The sequence below is a fragment of the Ambystoma mexicanum genome, chromosome 13 (genome assembly GCF_040938575.1).
Source record: "Ambystoma mexicanum isolate Mex_15411 chromosome 13, UKY_AmexF1_1, whole genome shotgun sequence".
NCBI classification, from domain to species: domain Eukaryota; kingdom Metazoa; phylum Chordata; class Amphibia; order Caudata; family Ambystomatidae; genus Ambystoma; species Ambystoma mexicanum.
In genome coordinates this window covers 63134596-63151235 of record NC_090938.1, presented here as the reverse complement: position 1 = coordinate 63151235, position 16640 = coordinate 63134596, and the positions used below count along the sequence as shown (strand labels likewise).

The 16640-nt window shown below is 48.7% G+C and overlaps 1 protein-coding gene across 1 annotated transcript in view; it reads left to right on the top strand.

The window, feature by feature from the left end:
• PLXNA2 (plexin A2) overlaps positions 1 to 16640 on the top strand; it is a 568789-nt gene that overhangs the window by 485545 nt on the left and 66604 nt on the right. Inside the window, exons 18-20 of the mRNA XM_069633272.1 lie at positions 3479 to 3718; positions 6221 to 6364; positions 9336 to 9570. Of these exons, the coding sequence (XP_069489373.1) occupies positions 3479 to 3718; positions 6221 to 6364; positions 9336 to 9570 (619 nt within the window). The remainder of the gene's footprint in view (positions 1 to 3478; positions 3719 to 6220; positions 6365 to 9335; positions 9571 to 16640) is intronic.

Sequence of the window (16640 nt, the reverse complement as noted above, 5' to 3'; positions counted from 1 at the left end):
CACAGCATCCAGGAAAAGGTAACCCTGTTCCCCCCCTGCAGTCCACAGGACCACCATTCCAAAACGAGCCTGTGGGGAAACTGTCGACTCAGCCCTTTTTCACACCCTGGCGCACACCTCCCCAGCTATGACAGTGGGCAGCAGCTGTTTAGGAATCCAACAGAGTCCATTTTCTTTCAGCAAAGTCGGTTTTCTGATGTCAATACAGAGGACTTCTAAGATAAGTCAAACACAGGCCTAACACGCTCCTTGTGCAGCAAATCAGTACACCGGCTCGAATCACCACTAGCCTGCAAAGAGATGACCCGCAAGCGATCCTTCTCGTCTCAAGCACCCACCCTCTGGAGCTCGATCCCAGTATTGACTCAGAATGCCCTCACAATTTTGCAAATCTGACGAAGGTTGCCTTTTCAACATTATCCAACGATGGGCTGATCCCAATGGACGCACAGAACGCTACTTTTGGTACTATGCTGCTCTTAAAAGATGCCAGCCCATACGCTGGCTACCCACACCCCGCGTATAGAGCTCCGCTGCTCTCGAGCTAGGTCTGTACTTTAAACAATAATAAAACACAGGTCTTGAACGAGTTCAATGAAGATTGTTGCTGTATCCATCCGGGAGATACTAAGAGGGATTAGGCAGAAACTCAGAAGGACAGGGCCTTGCATGCAGCAACATTGCGATGGAGGCCGAGTAGTCTGCAGATGCATGACTGGCAGCATCCACAGGGGAGGTCATATTACTCTGCCCCTCCTGTTGCCTTCCAGGCTCTTTGCAATGTCCTTGCCTCTCACTTTATCTTAAAAACCCAGGACATCCTGTCCACCCTCTACTCACCTACCCCTCCTCTCCCCTCTCCACCTGTGCACGCTGGCCCTCCTTCAGCCACCCCCTCACCCTCTTTCTCATCCTTTCCTCTTTCTCCCCTGATGAAGTCGCTAGACTAGTCTGATCTATGAAAGCCTCGTCAAAACAGGTTCATCCCTGTTCCTCTAAAGCCACCAAGGATCACGTTGAGACCCTTGCTCCAGCTCTTGCCAATTTCTGCAACCACTCCTTTGCCTCGGGATCCTTCCCCTCCCCTCTGAAGCACTCCTTTGTGCATCCTCTTCTCAAGAAACCCACAGCTGATCCTTCTTGTCCAGCTAACTATCGCCCAATTTCCATTACTCCTTTTCTGGGCAAACTCCTGTAAAAGTTGGCCATCTCTCAACTTAATCTTCATTCCAATTCTGTTGACTGTCTCCACGACCACCAGTCTAGCTTCAGAGCTGCTAGAGCACAGAGCACACTCTCCTGAACATCCGTGAAGATCTGCTCTCCAACCTTGACTCTAACATTCCCTCTGTCCTCATCCTCCTCAATCTCTCTTCTGCCTTCGACACGGTCAAACATACCATCCTGCTCAACCGTCTGGGTATCACTGATCAGGCTCTGGCCTGGCTGATCTCTTTCCTCTCTGATCGACCCTCCCAGGTCCAACTCGGGTCCGTCCTATCATCTATCTCCCTCTCTACCTGTGGTGTTCCCCAGGGGTGTAAACTCTTGCCCTGGCTTTTGAACCAATACCTGGCAACTCTCACCCACTGCATTGCCCTTTTCTGCTCTAATTTCCAGTGCTAAACTGATGACACTCAACCCATTTTCAGGCGGCCCTCGGCCACCTCCTCTCCCTCTCTCATCTGTGACTGCCTAACTGCCATTCAAGATTGGTGTGCCGCCAATGATCTTTGTCTGAATGCCAGCAAGACGGAGATCCTCCTCATCGGTACACCTTAACCATCTTTTCACCTCACTCACTGGCCGGCCTCCCTTGGCCCACCTCCTACCCCCACCTGCAAGGCTAAGAACCTCAGGGTCATATTTGACTCCACACTTTCCTTCTCCACCCACATCTCTGATGTCTCTAAAAAGTCAAACTTCCTACTACACCTCCCCAGAGGTACTCTGCCTTTCCTCTCCTTCCCCCAGAAGCTCACTGTCTGCCAAGCTCTGGTTCTCTCTAGGTTGGACTATTGAAACAGCCTCTTTCTAAATCTACCTGCCTCTACTCTCCGCCCTCTGCAACTAATCCAGAACAGGACTGTGAGACTTGTCCTTGGCCTCAAGCCCTGGGATCGTATCTCTCCAGCTCTGAAATCTCTCCATTGGCTCCCAGTGGATGCAAGGATTAAATTCAAAACCCTCTGCATTGTCCACAAAGCTTTCTGGGGTCTGGGTCCAAAATACCTTGATCTATCCCTCCACAAATACCTCCCCTCTCGAGCTCGTCGCTCCTCTACCTCCAACTCCCTCAGGGTCAGTAATTTTTCAAACAAACGAGCTGGGGGTAGATCTGTCTTCGGCTGGGGCCTCCCTCTGGAAGAGCCTCCCTGCCACTCTGAAACTTGAGGAGAACCATCTCTGGTTCCAGAAGCACCTCAAGACTTTCCTCCTTGCTTCTGCTTTTGCCCCCCCTCTCCCACGCTGATCTTTTCTCTTGGCACCATGCACCTGGCCACCCTCTGTCCTTTGGGCCCAGGTACCTGCTCACCCTGCCACCCTCGCGCACTGCATCCGGCCCACCCCCTGCACTGGGGTCTGCCTCTTTAACCATACAGTCCCCCCCTGTTTTCTTCCTGCACTTATCAGAAATACCCGGTCTGCTGCCTTAACCCAGCACTTGCCCTCGCTGGCTGCACTACCACTGTTGTCTTTATAATGTATTTATTATTATTTATCTGTTTTCTCCTTTGCTTCGCACTTTCCATTCCTCCCCTCTCCCATGCACTTTCCCCTCCCCTCTCCCATGCACTTTCCCCTCCCTTTCTCCCATGCACTTGCGTTTTCTTAATGTCAGCAGGCCTAGTAAGATCGTTGTTTTGTTCTCCCCTGTTCCCCTCCCTCACTTTGTCACGCTCTGAAACACTTGTGTACGAGCGCGATAGAAATAAAATATCAATATAAATATTGTAGCCTTGGTCCTGTTTGTGCAAACCAGGGAGGTGGCTGCTTGCTTGGTACCCGCGCTGTTGATGCCACCTAATTAGTGGTCGAAGTGGGTGGGAGTGGTTCGGGGCGGTGCTCCTCTACTTTTTTAAATTACGTTTTAATGTTCCTATACATTTATTTTAAAAAGAAACCCTTTCGGAATGGTTTCGTTTTGAAATAAAAGTGTAAGAAGAAGTTGAAACTTGCACTTTAAGTGCACTGCACTGATTGTTGCCTCAAACAGCAGGCACATGTGTTCAGAGGGATGTAGTGCGTGCAGAGGGGGTGTGGAGATGGAGTTTGTGGGGAGCGGGGACAGGCCAGCATGGAACATAGTTCCACTACTTCTTTTCTTGCTCTTCGACCGCTGCACCTAATCTGGCCTCATCCTGTGCAAAGGATTCCAGGTGCCGGCACTTTAGCCATTGTCGAGCTCATCAAACGTGTGTAGAAGGGGGGCTGTGCACAATGTCACCCACCGATTGAATTCTCCCCCTCTCTCTAGGTGTGCAAGGCTGTGAACGCCTCGGTGCTCTCGTGCCTGGCCCCTTCGCTCACCAGTGAGTACCGGCCTGGCTTGGACGCCGTCGAGTACCCAGACGAGTTTGGCTTCATCTTCAACAACGTGCAACCACTGCTCGTTTTCAACAGTACCAAGTTCACCTACTACCCCAACCCAACCTTCGAGCTGCTCAGCACCACCGGGGTCCTGGACCAGAAGCCAGGATCTCCCATCATACTGAAGGTAAGGGCAGGGAGGAATGTGGCACTTGGGTAAGACGAACCAGTGCATGCCATGAAGACCGGTCAACAGCCCAAATATGCACCTTGCAACTGGCTCTGCCGTGATATGAAGGGTAAGGGAACTGAAGTGGCGAAACAAGCACGCCTGTGCTCCGCAAAGCTGATTCTACAGCAGAGGCCCCTCCCCCAATATCCACTGGGGTCGCACACCAAAAAGCCTTTCTTTGAATGCCTTTGCTATCATGCTTTACATCTGCCTACAAATACCCTGCTTCCGCCTCTCTCTCTCCTTCCTTCCTTCCTTCTTTCTTTCTTCCTTTCCTCCTTTGTTTCCACCAGTCCCTCTCACACTCCTTCCTTCTCTTCCTCCTTTTTCCTCCCTGTGTTCCCTCCATCATTCCCTTCTGATCCCATGCAATTTCTCTCTACTTTTCTCCAGTTCTTTCCTTATCTTCCCTCCCTTGTTCCTTCCCTCCCTGCGTCACCCCCTCTCCTCCCTCTCTCCCATCCTTCCTCCCTCCCTTGCTCCCTCCCTCTATCGCTCGCTCCCTCCGTCCCCCTCTTCTTCTCTCCCTCGCTCCCTCCCTTGCTTCCTCCCTCCCTCCCTCCCTCTCTCCCTTCCTTCCTTCCTTCTTCCCTCGCCCCTCCCCTCCTTCGCTCCCCTCCACGTCCTCCCCTGCATCCTGCCTTCCTTCCCTCCTTTCCTCTCTCCTACCCTCCCTCCTTTCCACCCTCACTCCCTCCTTGCCTTCCCTAACTTACTTCCTCCCTTGCTTCCTTCCTTCCCTCCCTCGCCCCTTCTTCTCCCTCCCGTGCTCCCTTCCTCCCTTCTTTCCTCCCTCCATCCTCCCCTCCCCCTTTACTTCCTCCTTCCATCCTTTCCTCTCTACTTCTGTCCCTCCCTCCTTCCCTCTCTCCATTTGCTCTCCCTCCTTGCCTCCCGCCCTCCCTCCCTTCCTTCTGTCCCTCCTTCCTCCCTTCTTTCCTTCCTTCCCTTGTCCCTCTCAGCCCTCCCTTCCTTCCTTTCCTCCTCCCTCTCTCCCTTGCTTCCTACCTCCTCCCGTTCCCTCTTTCCTCCCCTCTCTCCTTTCCACCCTCGTTCCCCCCTTCCTTCTCTCTCTCCCTTTCTCCCTTTCTTCCCTACCCCTTCTCCCTTGCCCCCTCCTCCCTCATTCGCTCCCTGACTTCCTTTCTTTCTCCCTCGTTCCCTCCCATCTCCCCTCCGTCCTTCCTTCCTTCCCTCCATCCTTCCCTCTCTCTCATTCCCTCTGCCCTTGTTTCCTCCCTCTAACACTCACTCTGATACTTTCCCTTTTTTCGACTTCTCTCTGGTTATCTTCCCTTACCCTTCTACCACCCTTCCTTCAATCTCTTCCAACTTCCTCCCATCCTTGTTGTCCTTCCTTCCTCTTCTTCCTCTCCGTCCATTCTTCCTCTCTGTCCATCCTTCTACTCTGTTCATCCTTCAACTCCCTCCTTCCTTCCTCCATTTTCTCCCTAGCCTCCCTTGTTTCCATCTGTTACTCTCACACTCCCTCCTCCCTTTTTTCTACTTCCCTCCAGTTCCGCTCCCTTGTTTTCCTCCAGTCCTCCGTCACTTCCTTTCTTCGTCACTCGGCCCACCTGTATGAGAAGGTCTCCTGTTTACAGAGCCATTAAATCCCTGTAAAGCTAAAACACGAGGACTTCCTTTGCCCTGGTGGCATTAAGGGTGGGGCAGGTCTGGATATGCCCCGTATGGGGCAGGCATTAGGTCCTGGGAAGAAGGCCTCCCTCCTGGCCTGTCACAAAGGGGCAGCTCTTCCAGATGGAGTCTCACAAGCCACAGTCCCTTTGGGCGGGAACTGCTATGTAAATGTCCTATGGGCAGGGGAGTTACTAGGTCTGGAAAAGACCCGGGGCTAAGTTGATGTCAGAACTGTTGGGACTGGGGGCTAGCTAGTCTTTTGGCTGTAGCTCCTGAGATTCTATCCGGGGCTACAACCAAAAGATCAGGGGCCATAGCCCCCTTAGCCCCCCCCCTAGCAACACCCCTGCCTCTGGGTATGGCACGTGAAGCAGTTTCCACTCTGCTGCCTCCTTAATATCGGACCAAAAGCCATCAGACATAATGGGGGGCCCAGCAGAGAGGGTGCTGATGACTGGAGACGTGTAATATTGCGTCTTCGACCTCTCCTCTTGCGCGCAGTGTGTTCTCCTGCGCTGCTGCTGGGATCCCATCATGGCGGCCTCCGCGAACCACTCGAATGATTTTAGAGGCTGTTAACAGCGCAGCCTGGTGCGGCGTACACCCTGTTTTTCCTTCATAATGTTCGCGCATGGCACCGGCGCATGTCGCGGCGCCCATAATGTGCCTGTCACTTTGCAGCGCTAACAAGGCCGCGATGGGGAAGTGGGGGGGCTTTCGGGCCTGCCAGCCACTAATTACCTTCTGTGCTGCACACACAACCTTCCCCAACCAGCGCCATGTTTACTTAAACATATATCTCTCTTTCTCCTGTAGGGTAAAAACCTGTGCCCGCCGGCCCCAGGGGGCGCCAAGCTCAACTACTCCGTGCTGATCGGCGAGACCCCTTGCGCAGTCACGGTGTCTGAGACCCAGCTTCTGTGTGAACCTCCAAATCTGACCGGGCAGCATAAAGTTATGGTAAGTGCCAACATCACGGTGTGCCTCGAATCCTAGTGCTGAAAACCTGGGGCTTAGGTTGGACTTTTTAGGTTTTGGAATATTGAACTTCAGATTTCATTTGCATATATCTTAAGAATATGCGCACAAACTCACTGAGCTATCTCCCATAGTAATGGCTGTCACAGTGTTTTCTTCTGTAACAGTAATGCTTTCTCTAAATTTGATCAAAAAGTGCCTCCTTTATGACTTTCATATTTTTCTGCCACTCACTTTTTTTATATAATTTCCTTAACACTGTATTTTAATCATGTTTTCAACTACATATGTTGTAACCTCTTTAATAGTAGTCTATTTTTTCTTGCACTTCTCTTGTGTGTTCGGACCTGCGCATCCTTCATTATAGCCCCAGTCCGTTTACCGTCCCTTCCCTCTTTCGTCTCCTCTTCCATCATTCGTCTTTCCTCGCTGTTCATGACACGCGCCTGTCCCATCTTCCGTAAACGAATAGTCTGTTTTCAATTGATTATATTTCACTTCCAATGCCAACCACTAGGTGTCGCTGTTGCAGAAGAGTCTGCTGGACTCTACGTAGAAACACTGATGCATTTGCCGCTCATGATTACATCATGCCAACCAATAACCGAGTTTCCCCGTTTACAAAGCGCTCTAAACTGCCTTTAGGCACTAGGTCGATCCTCTGTAATGATGTTAAATATGTTATTCGGCTCTCCCTTCTTCCATGGAATGGACCCGTGGTGTTGCAGACGGTTCGGTGCCTGGTTCCCTGCTCCGGGCCATCAGGTCGCATGTGATCCTGGTTATTAGTGACCGCAAACCTTCAGCATGCAAATAGTTAATTCAAAGGCCCTGTGTGAAACGAGTGAGGGTCCTCAGCTTGTTGGCCCATTTAGGGGGTGTTTTTAAAGCTAACAGGGGTAATAATGTCCAAAATGGCGCCCAGGACGTAGGCTGCTTTGCTGTTTAAAATTGGATTTCCAGTTTAGCTTATGAAATTTTGTTGAATTTACTAAATTCAGCTTCTCTGGGACTTGTTAAATCTTCAGCCCTGTGCCCCCATGGATCTTGATTTGGTGCTCACATGTCCATCAAAGAGTTGGAGATTATAACTTGGCCTAGACTTTACGTTTTGCTTAAGTCTTCTTCCGACTTAAGTTAGTGGCGCCCTACATTTAAAATATGAGCGTATTCTAACTTTCAAAGAAATGTAATCTCTGCCATAAGGTATTTGAGGTCTTGAGGTCAACGTAGTGTTTACTTGAAAGCAAATCATTCATATATGTGACTCCACCTGGTACACTAATGGCAAAGGGTGGGCAAGGATAAGCGAGAGTGGAAGCCTAAACCACACCTGTGCTGGGGTGCAGGGCTTTTGTGTGGCCGTGTGAGAAAATAGCGCCTAGTAGCCCGCATTTTAATGTAGGCACTCCTAGGCATCAGGGCCCCATGGTTGCTAGACAAATGAACTCCACCTGAGTTAGACACCACTACTGCTGCAGTTCAGGTGCAAGGGCCGTCTAATGCTTCCGCCAGGCATAGTGGCAGGCCATGCTCCCGCTGTGAAAAATGGCCATGAAAGCCTTGCGCTGCGCTGCGAGCGCCTGACGCGCGGCTTAATTATGATTTTCCAATTTTAGCAGCGGAGACAGATTTCTAACATCACATTGCATTTTCCAGCAGAGCGGTTCCAATGACCCCGGGCCATGGCAGCCGCCTGGCCAAACGCATATCCTCCCCTCCCCCAGCCACTGCTAACATAAATTATGAGCAGTCTGTGCAGCTTTCACGTAAAGTCACCCACCTCGTAAGACCCCCATAGATTTCACCCGAGTCACTGCTTCCACGTCTCGTCTTTGTTTCTCGCCCTCTTTCTATTTTTCCTCTCATCTGCTTTCTGTCCTACCTCGCTTTCCAATTTTATATTTCTTTCCCGGCCTTATAGAACCCAGCTAAGTAAATTCACCTTGACCCCGAAGGCAGAAGTCTTTTGATAATTTTAACAGTACATGAAGGCTCGAGGAAGCTATGCGCACGATTCACAGAAGTGTTTTATAACGGCGCAATCCCATTGAAAAACGCTCTGTGTTCCCTGATTCCCTTTGGCGATGAACATTTCTATGGGGAGTCGTACCCTATACCCCCCTTGACCTTCCACTATATATCTCCCTCCTCTATTGCTAACCCTACCCCTCCCCCTCTGTGTTTTCCCCAATTTCGATTTTGTTACAGAAATGTCCTTTTTTTCAGGGAGTTTTGCTCCTTTTCGCACTGCTTTGTTCTGTTTGTGGACATACATCCCTGCGTGAGGACATTAAGCTCTGATAACCAAGGAGATGCACATAACGTTGGCTCTCCAGTGGGGGTGCTATATAGCGGCACATGTGTATTTCGTGCCTGCACTCTGGTATTGCCAGAGGACGCCTCCACTTTAATAAACCGAACAGCCCTGGGGTGGCTTTGAACATATATAGCTCTCCCAACGCCCTGGCTGCCATCCCTTTGAGATCAGGAGAGCAATTGAACGTCAGCCCAAAAAAGGAAAATCAATGACCGAAGCACTTTAACTGAAAATCCAAGTTCGCCGTGATCGTTGGAAGATTGGTAAAGGTCCGACGAAGCTTGGTCGTTTCTGCATTGGTTTCATTTCTTCCGTTAGCATGTTAGAGCTGGGGCCCTGCACCTGCAACTCTTCAGATGTTTTGGACTACAACTCCCATGATCCTTCAATATAGAAAACTGGATAGAGCTGAGCAGATTTGTAGTCTAAAACATCTGGAGAGCCAAAGTTTGACGATATACTCTCCTTGCCCGTTTCCTAAGATGGTGGGGTGATTGGAAGCTATGTTTGGCATATTTTTGGTCCTGATGCATCCATGTTGGTGGAGTAACCTTCTCACCCTGGTCCGAGGACCTTGGGTGACGCCCGTTGGATGGTTGGTGCACCTGCTTGACTTTTCTTTTACCCCGATAGATCCACGTTGGAGGCATAGTCTTCTCGCCCGGGTCGGTGAACGTGATGTCAGACAGCCTCCTGACCCTCCCGGCCATCGTCAGCATCGCTGCTGGAGGAAGCCTCCTCCTCATCATCGTGATCATCGTCCTCATCGCCTACAAGCGCAAGTCCCGGGAGAACGACCTGACGCTGAAGAGGCTGCAGATGCAGATGGACAACCTGGAGTCGCGAGTGGCCCTGGAGTGCAAGGAAGGTGAGGACTCCTTCATTCTCTACAGGGGGGTAGAGGGAGATCACAGCAAAGCATCCTCCAACATCTGTTAGCAGCCCACCACAGTGGTCGAGTTCCGAATGCGAAACCCAGCCTGGCATATTCGGGGGCACCTATGGGTACATTAGATAATTCCAAGATTGTAATGCACAACTCTGTCTGAACGCTCAGTATATTGAGCGATTAGCAAACCAGACAAGAATCGGTAAAAATATGTACATAATTCTCCCATTTGTGGCTCAGCATTTGGCCACGCCCCTTCCTCCGGTGCGCTCTTTGTATTGAAGCGGCCGCGCGGCCCTCTTTCAAACCAAAATGTGTGGGGGTTTTTTTGCACAGGCTCTAAAAGTAAGGCTTTACCTGCTGTATTTTAACAGATAAGGAAGATGACACACAGGGTGCTCTAGTTGTTTGCTCGTAATAACACCATTTGGTCAAGTGTCAAAAACTGGGATTAGTTGAAAAATGTGTGAGCTACTGGTTTGGTGGATGCTGATTTGGTATTGAACCAGACCTTCCCAAGTATGGAATCCAGGACGGTATATAAAATGCGTCCCATATATCTGGACTGCTAAAAACATGGCGGTGAGTTTTCGTATCATTCACCTTTGAAAGTTGGTTAGTGCCTGCCGAGCTGGCAGACATGCGACTACATTGCAGTTTGCTGGAATTCGCTGGTACAACCAATCGTGGGAGAGAGTAAGTATTGGCAAAGCAAATTAATTGCCTAGATCCTGCCTGGGACCTTTACAAAGGTCGATCAGAAATGTCCCTAAAAACATGTGGTATGGAAGTTGGTAGTCTACTCTAGACTATTACCCTCTGGTTAAGACTTCAGAAAGGGGGTGCAGAGAAGAAATGGGTGTCACGTTAAAACAAAGAGAAAGAGAGAGAGATGGAGACACCAGGGAACAGCAGTCTACAAGATGAAGAAAAAGATTAGAATGTACCTGCGAGACATGTGGTAAGTAGGGGTACGATGAGAAGGTTCAAGGCGCTGCACACAAGAACTTTATCTGTGCAGAATAGGTAAGAAAAGCAAGCTCAGGTGCAATATATCTGTGTGGGGGCGGCAACTACTTCTAATTTTTGATAGTTTTACATCTACTTTTCATGGTATGTTTCGACTTCAGGTACATGCAAACCTTCTTCAGGGAAAACAATAATTAGAGTATAATCTGTATGTGAAACCGGTAGTGACTCAGTGTTAGACACATTGGGCCTCATTCCGAGTTTGGAGGTAGCCATGGCGCTATTAGCGCCATGGATGCCTTCAATACCGGGTCCGGGTCTGGTCTGGTTGAATGGGGATTTACCGGGACATTCCGACCTGTGTGGACCCGGTTAGTCCCCATTCAAACAACCATTCCCCATTCCCATTAATGGGAATGGGGAAGACGCTAATTACGGGCCCGCGAATAGCAGGCCCATTATTAGCGCTCTGGTCCCTGAGCGGGAGCCGTAAAGGACGTGTGGTCAGACCACACGTTCTTTGCGGCTCCTGCTAAGGGACCTCAGAATTGGACCGTAAGGGTTAAACGGCACTGGTCTCCTTACCGGTGACCGTTACCGCTTACCGCCCAACTCGGAATGAGGCCCTTTGAAACACTCAAATGGACATGCACGTGGTGGAAGTTTGAGCAGGTGATGTCCAAAGGAAAGTCAGGGACCCAGAATTTGTATGAAGAAAATAATACCACAGTGTGTTGCTGAATAGGTACCAGAAACGAGACGGTGAGTCGTCTTCACTCCAGACACGGAGGGGTACAGAATTACTAATGAAGCGACAATGGGAAAACAGCGAGGAATGAGAGAGGGGATTACCTATAAGGAACCGATCCTAGGCTTTGCGTTAACATCACGTATTACTGATGCGACTCAGGACTGTATGAAATTTAGCTCAGGTGAGGAAGTCCTGACGAAGCTGGCAGAGGCATACCCGGTATGGTATGTGTGGTATGGTATGTAAGGTATGGTTGCCAGATTGGTATAGGCTACCAATTAAGGTGGTGAAGACCTAGATACACATCTAGAAGTAGATATAATATCTGTATCCAGTACAAAGAAGCACTGCTTGTCTTTCAATGCCTCCTCCATGTGAGTGGGCTTCGATTTCTTACCCAGCGCCCAGAAGGGTGCCAACCTGAGGACGGCGTACAGACCTCACAGTATGGGAGTCTTCTGATGGCCGTGAAAAGCCTGAGACGGAGTCTCTGGACCAGCAGTCTGTACTACTCACAGTCAGGAGGAAGCGGGCCCAGCCTCGCCTCTTGTCTAAGATGGACGCCACTAACCCAGAGCTGCCGCGAGTGGTGGAGGGCCACAGCTATCGGGGCCGTGACCGCTCCTGCATGCTCCACGCGGACATCTTCTAATGTTGAGCAGCGAGGTGTTCTTTCAATCTTCTTATCAGACATGCAAAAATAAATCTACACATTTAAAATATATATGGTTAGCCCATTTTGCCATCTAAAAGATGGCAATCTGAGATTCTCAAATTGCTTTTATTTTTTTTTTACAAGCCACTATCACACCCCCAAAATGTTTGTTTGCTCAACATACAATCCATGGCTATCATTATTATACATTTTTATTTTTCTAGGGAGTGTTCAGCAAGGTGCTCCGGTTTGTCCATGTATGCATGCTGTCTGTTTGCTCCCATCATCTTGGGTTCTGCTTCTTAACCCAGGAGTTTCTATGCGGGGAGGACCCCTAGGGCTGAAATGTCAGCGACCTGCTGTGGTGGGATGTCACTTCCATGTCCCATATTAGCGGATTAGAGCAGCGAGGAACTTCCGCTACAGCAGGGTACATGTCGGTGAAGATCAACCACAGCAGGGAGAGTGACCTAGTATTCATCCTGGTGTACCAGTCTAGCATCGGCACGTGACTGTGCGGTATATGCCTCGGGGAAAATCAACACCACACTCGGTTTATACATCCATGCAGTGTGCCACTCCACAGACACGCCTAGGTGCTCTGAAGCTACCACAGTGATGGTTTAGCATGGTATGAATGCATATTAACCTACCATCTCGCAGACCATTGGGCTGACTAGCACCCATTGGCTAGTATCAATGCCAAGCATTTTAGGAACTATACACATTTTCTATTTACGTAAACGAATCGCCTATTCTGTTATATGCAGACGGCATGCGCTAAATTGGGGTCTGAAACCAGCACCTCTCCAGAGGTTTTGGACTACCACTCACTTGGTGCATTTACCATTGCCTATATTGGCTTAACGCCATGGGACGTGTAGTCGAAAACATCTGGAGAACCAAAGGCTGCAGACTCCTGCTCTATCTGTAGCAGGGACCTGCCCCTAAAGTGTAACGTTTACACCAAAAGAGAAGAGTTTGGGTCAGTAGCACAGTAAACACATGCTCACATTAAGAGTGATTGCAGGCATTTTATACCGCTGAGTTTCTTGGCCAACAGTTGAACATTTTTATACTCTGAATAATCATTTATTTATCCCTGTGGGCCGGAGTTTCACTTCGGTCGGAGGGCCATATTTTTTGATGATCTGTCTCCTATTCCCTCTTCACATCTTTCTCTCTTCATTTCACGATCTTCCGCTCTCTACTTCTCGCTTCCCTCTGCCTTCCTTCCTTTCTCTCACTGTTGGGTCAAGAGTGTATATGGAAATAGAAAGAGGACCGGGTGGCCCTAGTAGTCTGTAACGGTTTATTGAGAGACCACCGTCAACACAGGGAGTTCCTCTCTTCCCCATTCAAGTTGTCATGCAACAAACTGTTTAACATTTTCTTTAATTCAGCCCTACTTCAGACGCATGTCATGCCCCTTGGGCCCCCCCCCAGAGTTACCAATGATCCAAGAACCAGGCAGGTGTACAGGAAATGTATTTGTATTTATGTAAATTAAAAATTAAAAGTAATAGAAATCACACTGAACTACACGCTCCACCTTCTTTGTAGCTCACAATTAACTTCTTGCTACTCAAATCAATTACACAAACCAGTTAAAAAACACATAAATCAGAATTATTTTCTTTCTACAAATTTCACTTCAAGAAATAAATAAAATGATTAATAATCAAAGCAATTATAAATGTAGTGTGGTGCAATTTTGATTTTCGGCAGGATTAAAAGGCTAGCAGTACGATTTCAAGATTGGTACGAATACATATGTCAATTATGATTTCGGCCCCACCTTTGGTTTAAAATAAACACAGGGCTATTTAGCGGTTTGTTTTTCAGACCCCCCCCTACTTTGGCCTGTGTTGGGGAAGTCAGACAGAAAAATGGGAATGATTTGGGGAATTTTGGATTTCAGACCCCCCTCCAGTAAAAGGCCTGTGCTAGGGAAAAGCTGGACAAAAAGATTGGACTGATTTAAGAACATAGACACCTGTCTTCCTTAAAGAAGTCTGGGTCAACAGGACCAAAAGTCTGAACCAATTAAATTATAGGCTATAGTTTTCAGCGCACACTGGGAAGTGAGCTTTGTTAATTTAGCATTTTAACAAAATTCACCCCGTAGTGTTCCACCAAATGGGGAATTCATTAAATTAATATTTTTGGTAACATATGCTAAGAATCTACACAGTTTTGCCCCCACCCACTATAAAGGGAAATAATTCAAGTCAAGCAGATTACCCCACCTTTTGGTTTTCCAGGGCTTAGTTCTAGCCCTTGATCTCTCCTCTGCCTTCGACACAGTCAACCATACCATCCTGCTCAACCGTCTCCGGGATAACTTGGGCCTCACCGATCAGGCTCTGGCCTGGCTGACCTCTTTCCTCTCTGATCGACCATCCCAGGTCCAACTTGGGTCCTTCCTATCATCTATCTTCCTCTCCACCTGTGGTTTTCCCCAGGGGTCTAACCTCTCGCCCTGGCTTTTTAACCAATACCTGGCAACTCTCGCCCGCTGTATTGCCATTTTCTGCTCAAACTTCCAGTGCTATGCAGACGACACTCAACTCATTTTCAAGCTGCCCTCGGCCACCTCCTCCACCTCTCTCATCACTGATTGCCTAACTGCCATTCAAGATTGGTGTGACACCAACAATCTTTGTCTTAATGCCAGCAAGACAGAGATCCTCCTCATTGGCACACCATCACCTTCCTTTCCCCTCACTTTCTGGCCAGCCCCCCTTGGCCCTCCTCCTATCCCCACCTGCGAGGCCAAGAACCTTGGTGTCAAAGCTGATGTATCAAAAAAGTCAAACCTCCTACTGAACCTCCTCAGAGGTATTCTTCCTTTCCTCTCATTCCCCCAGAAGCTCACTGCCTTCCCAAGCTCTGGTTCTCTCTAAATTGGACTATTGCAACAGCCTCTTTCTTAATCTACCTGCCTCTACTCTCCGCCCTTTACAACTTATCCAGAACAGGACTGAAAGACTTGTCCTTGGCCTCAAGCCCTGGCATCGTATCTCTCCAGCTCTGAAATTTCTCCATTGGCTCACAGTGGATGCAAGGATTAAATTCCAAACCCTCTGTATTGTCCACAAGGCTTTCTGGGGCCTGGGTCCAACATACCTTCAGCTATCCCTCTGCAAATACCTCCCATCTCGAGCACTCTGCTCCTCTACCTCTAACTCCCTCAGGGTCAGTCGTTTCTCAAAGAAACGAGCTGGGGGTAGATCTCTGTCTTCGGCTGGGGCCTCCCTCTGGAACAGCCTCCCTGCCACTCTAAAACTTGAGGAGATCCATCTCCGGTTCCGGAAGCACCTCAAAACCTTCCTCTTTGCTTCTGCCTTCTCCTCTCCTCTCCCCTGTTGATTCTACTCTCCCTCGGCACCATGCACCTGGCTACCCTCTGTCCTCTGGGCCCAGGTAGCTGCTCATCTTGCCACCCTCACGCACTGCTTCCGGGCCACCCCCTGTACTGGGTCTGTATCTGTACCCAAATGGGCCCTCCCCTTTTCTTCCTGCACTTTCAGACCTACATGGCCTGCTGTCATAAACCCAGCACTTGCCACTTGCTGGCTGCAGTCCCATTGTTTGTTGCCTTTTTATTTATTATTTTATTATTATTTTTGTGTTTTCCTTCTCGCTCTGCACCCTCCTTTTGTTCCACCTTCCATGCACTTCTCTCCCTTCCCCCTCTACCCTGCACTTGCACGTTCTCAATGTCAGTGGGCCTAGTAAGATTGTTGTTTTTGTTCTCCCCTGTTCCCCTTCCCTTGCCGCGCTCTGAAACACTTGTGTATGAGCGCGATAGAAATAAAATATCAATATCAATATCAATACCTACATAGCAAGCCTATCTTTAAAGTTCAGGAATGCCAGCTGCATCTCATGACCACCTGGAAAGATATGGCAGAAGTCTGGTCAATCCACTCTCAAGGATGGCCTCACGCTCTCCACGACAGGACCCAGTCAGCTTTGTGGCATTCCTATGTTTCATCAGTGCTCTTCGATGTTAAATTTCAGAAGCTCTGTCACTTCCTCCTAGTGCAATACCCCTTATATAGCAGCGATGACACCACCAATTTTACAATGTTGATGGAGTACCCTTCAAGAGTGCACATAATAGGATTGGACAGTTACTCTTCTCTCTCGTCCCCACTCAAGCCCCTCCCTACGGATTCATTTAGGAGTCAGGAGCCAACATATATCAGCTTAATTTACAAGTCCCATTTGTTATCATGTCACATTTTTGGCAAAAACTAGGTATGTGGCAAAACCTTATAATTTTACTAATTACTGCAATAATATACATATTTTCTGATTCAGCTAATCGTAGGGAATTAAATAAGACAACAGCCAGCTCCGCAGCATGTTGCACGGCCATGCAGCATTTTTCTGCCCTTTTCACAAAATGCATAACAGTTATGAATATGTAATTTGTTACCCATATTCCTAATTGTACCTTCCACCCATTCAGCAACTCTCACATTTGGACAATTCTCAGATCAGCCAGAAACACATCTTAGATGGCCATTACAGTTCCCTGAGTCAAAGGTGGAAGAATTTTATGTTGCCATAAGTGCCTGGAAATTACCTAAGTATAGTACATAAATGAAGAAAATCTGCCTTATGGTTGTGGCTAAAAAGGCCTAAGTTATAATAGTCCTTTTA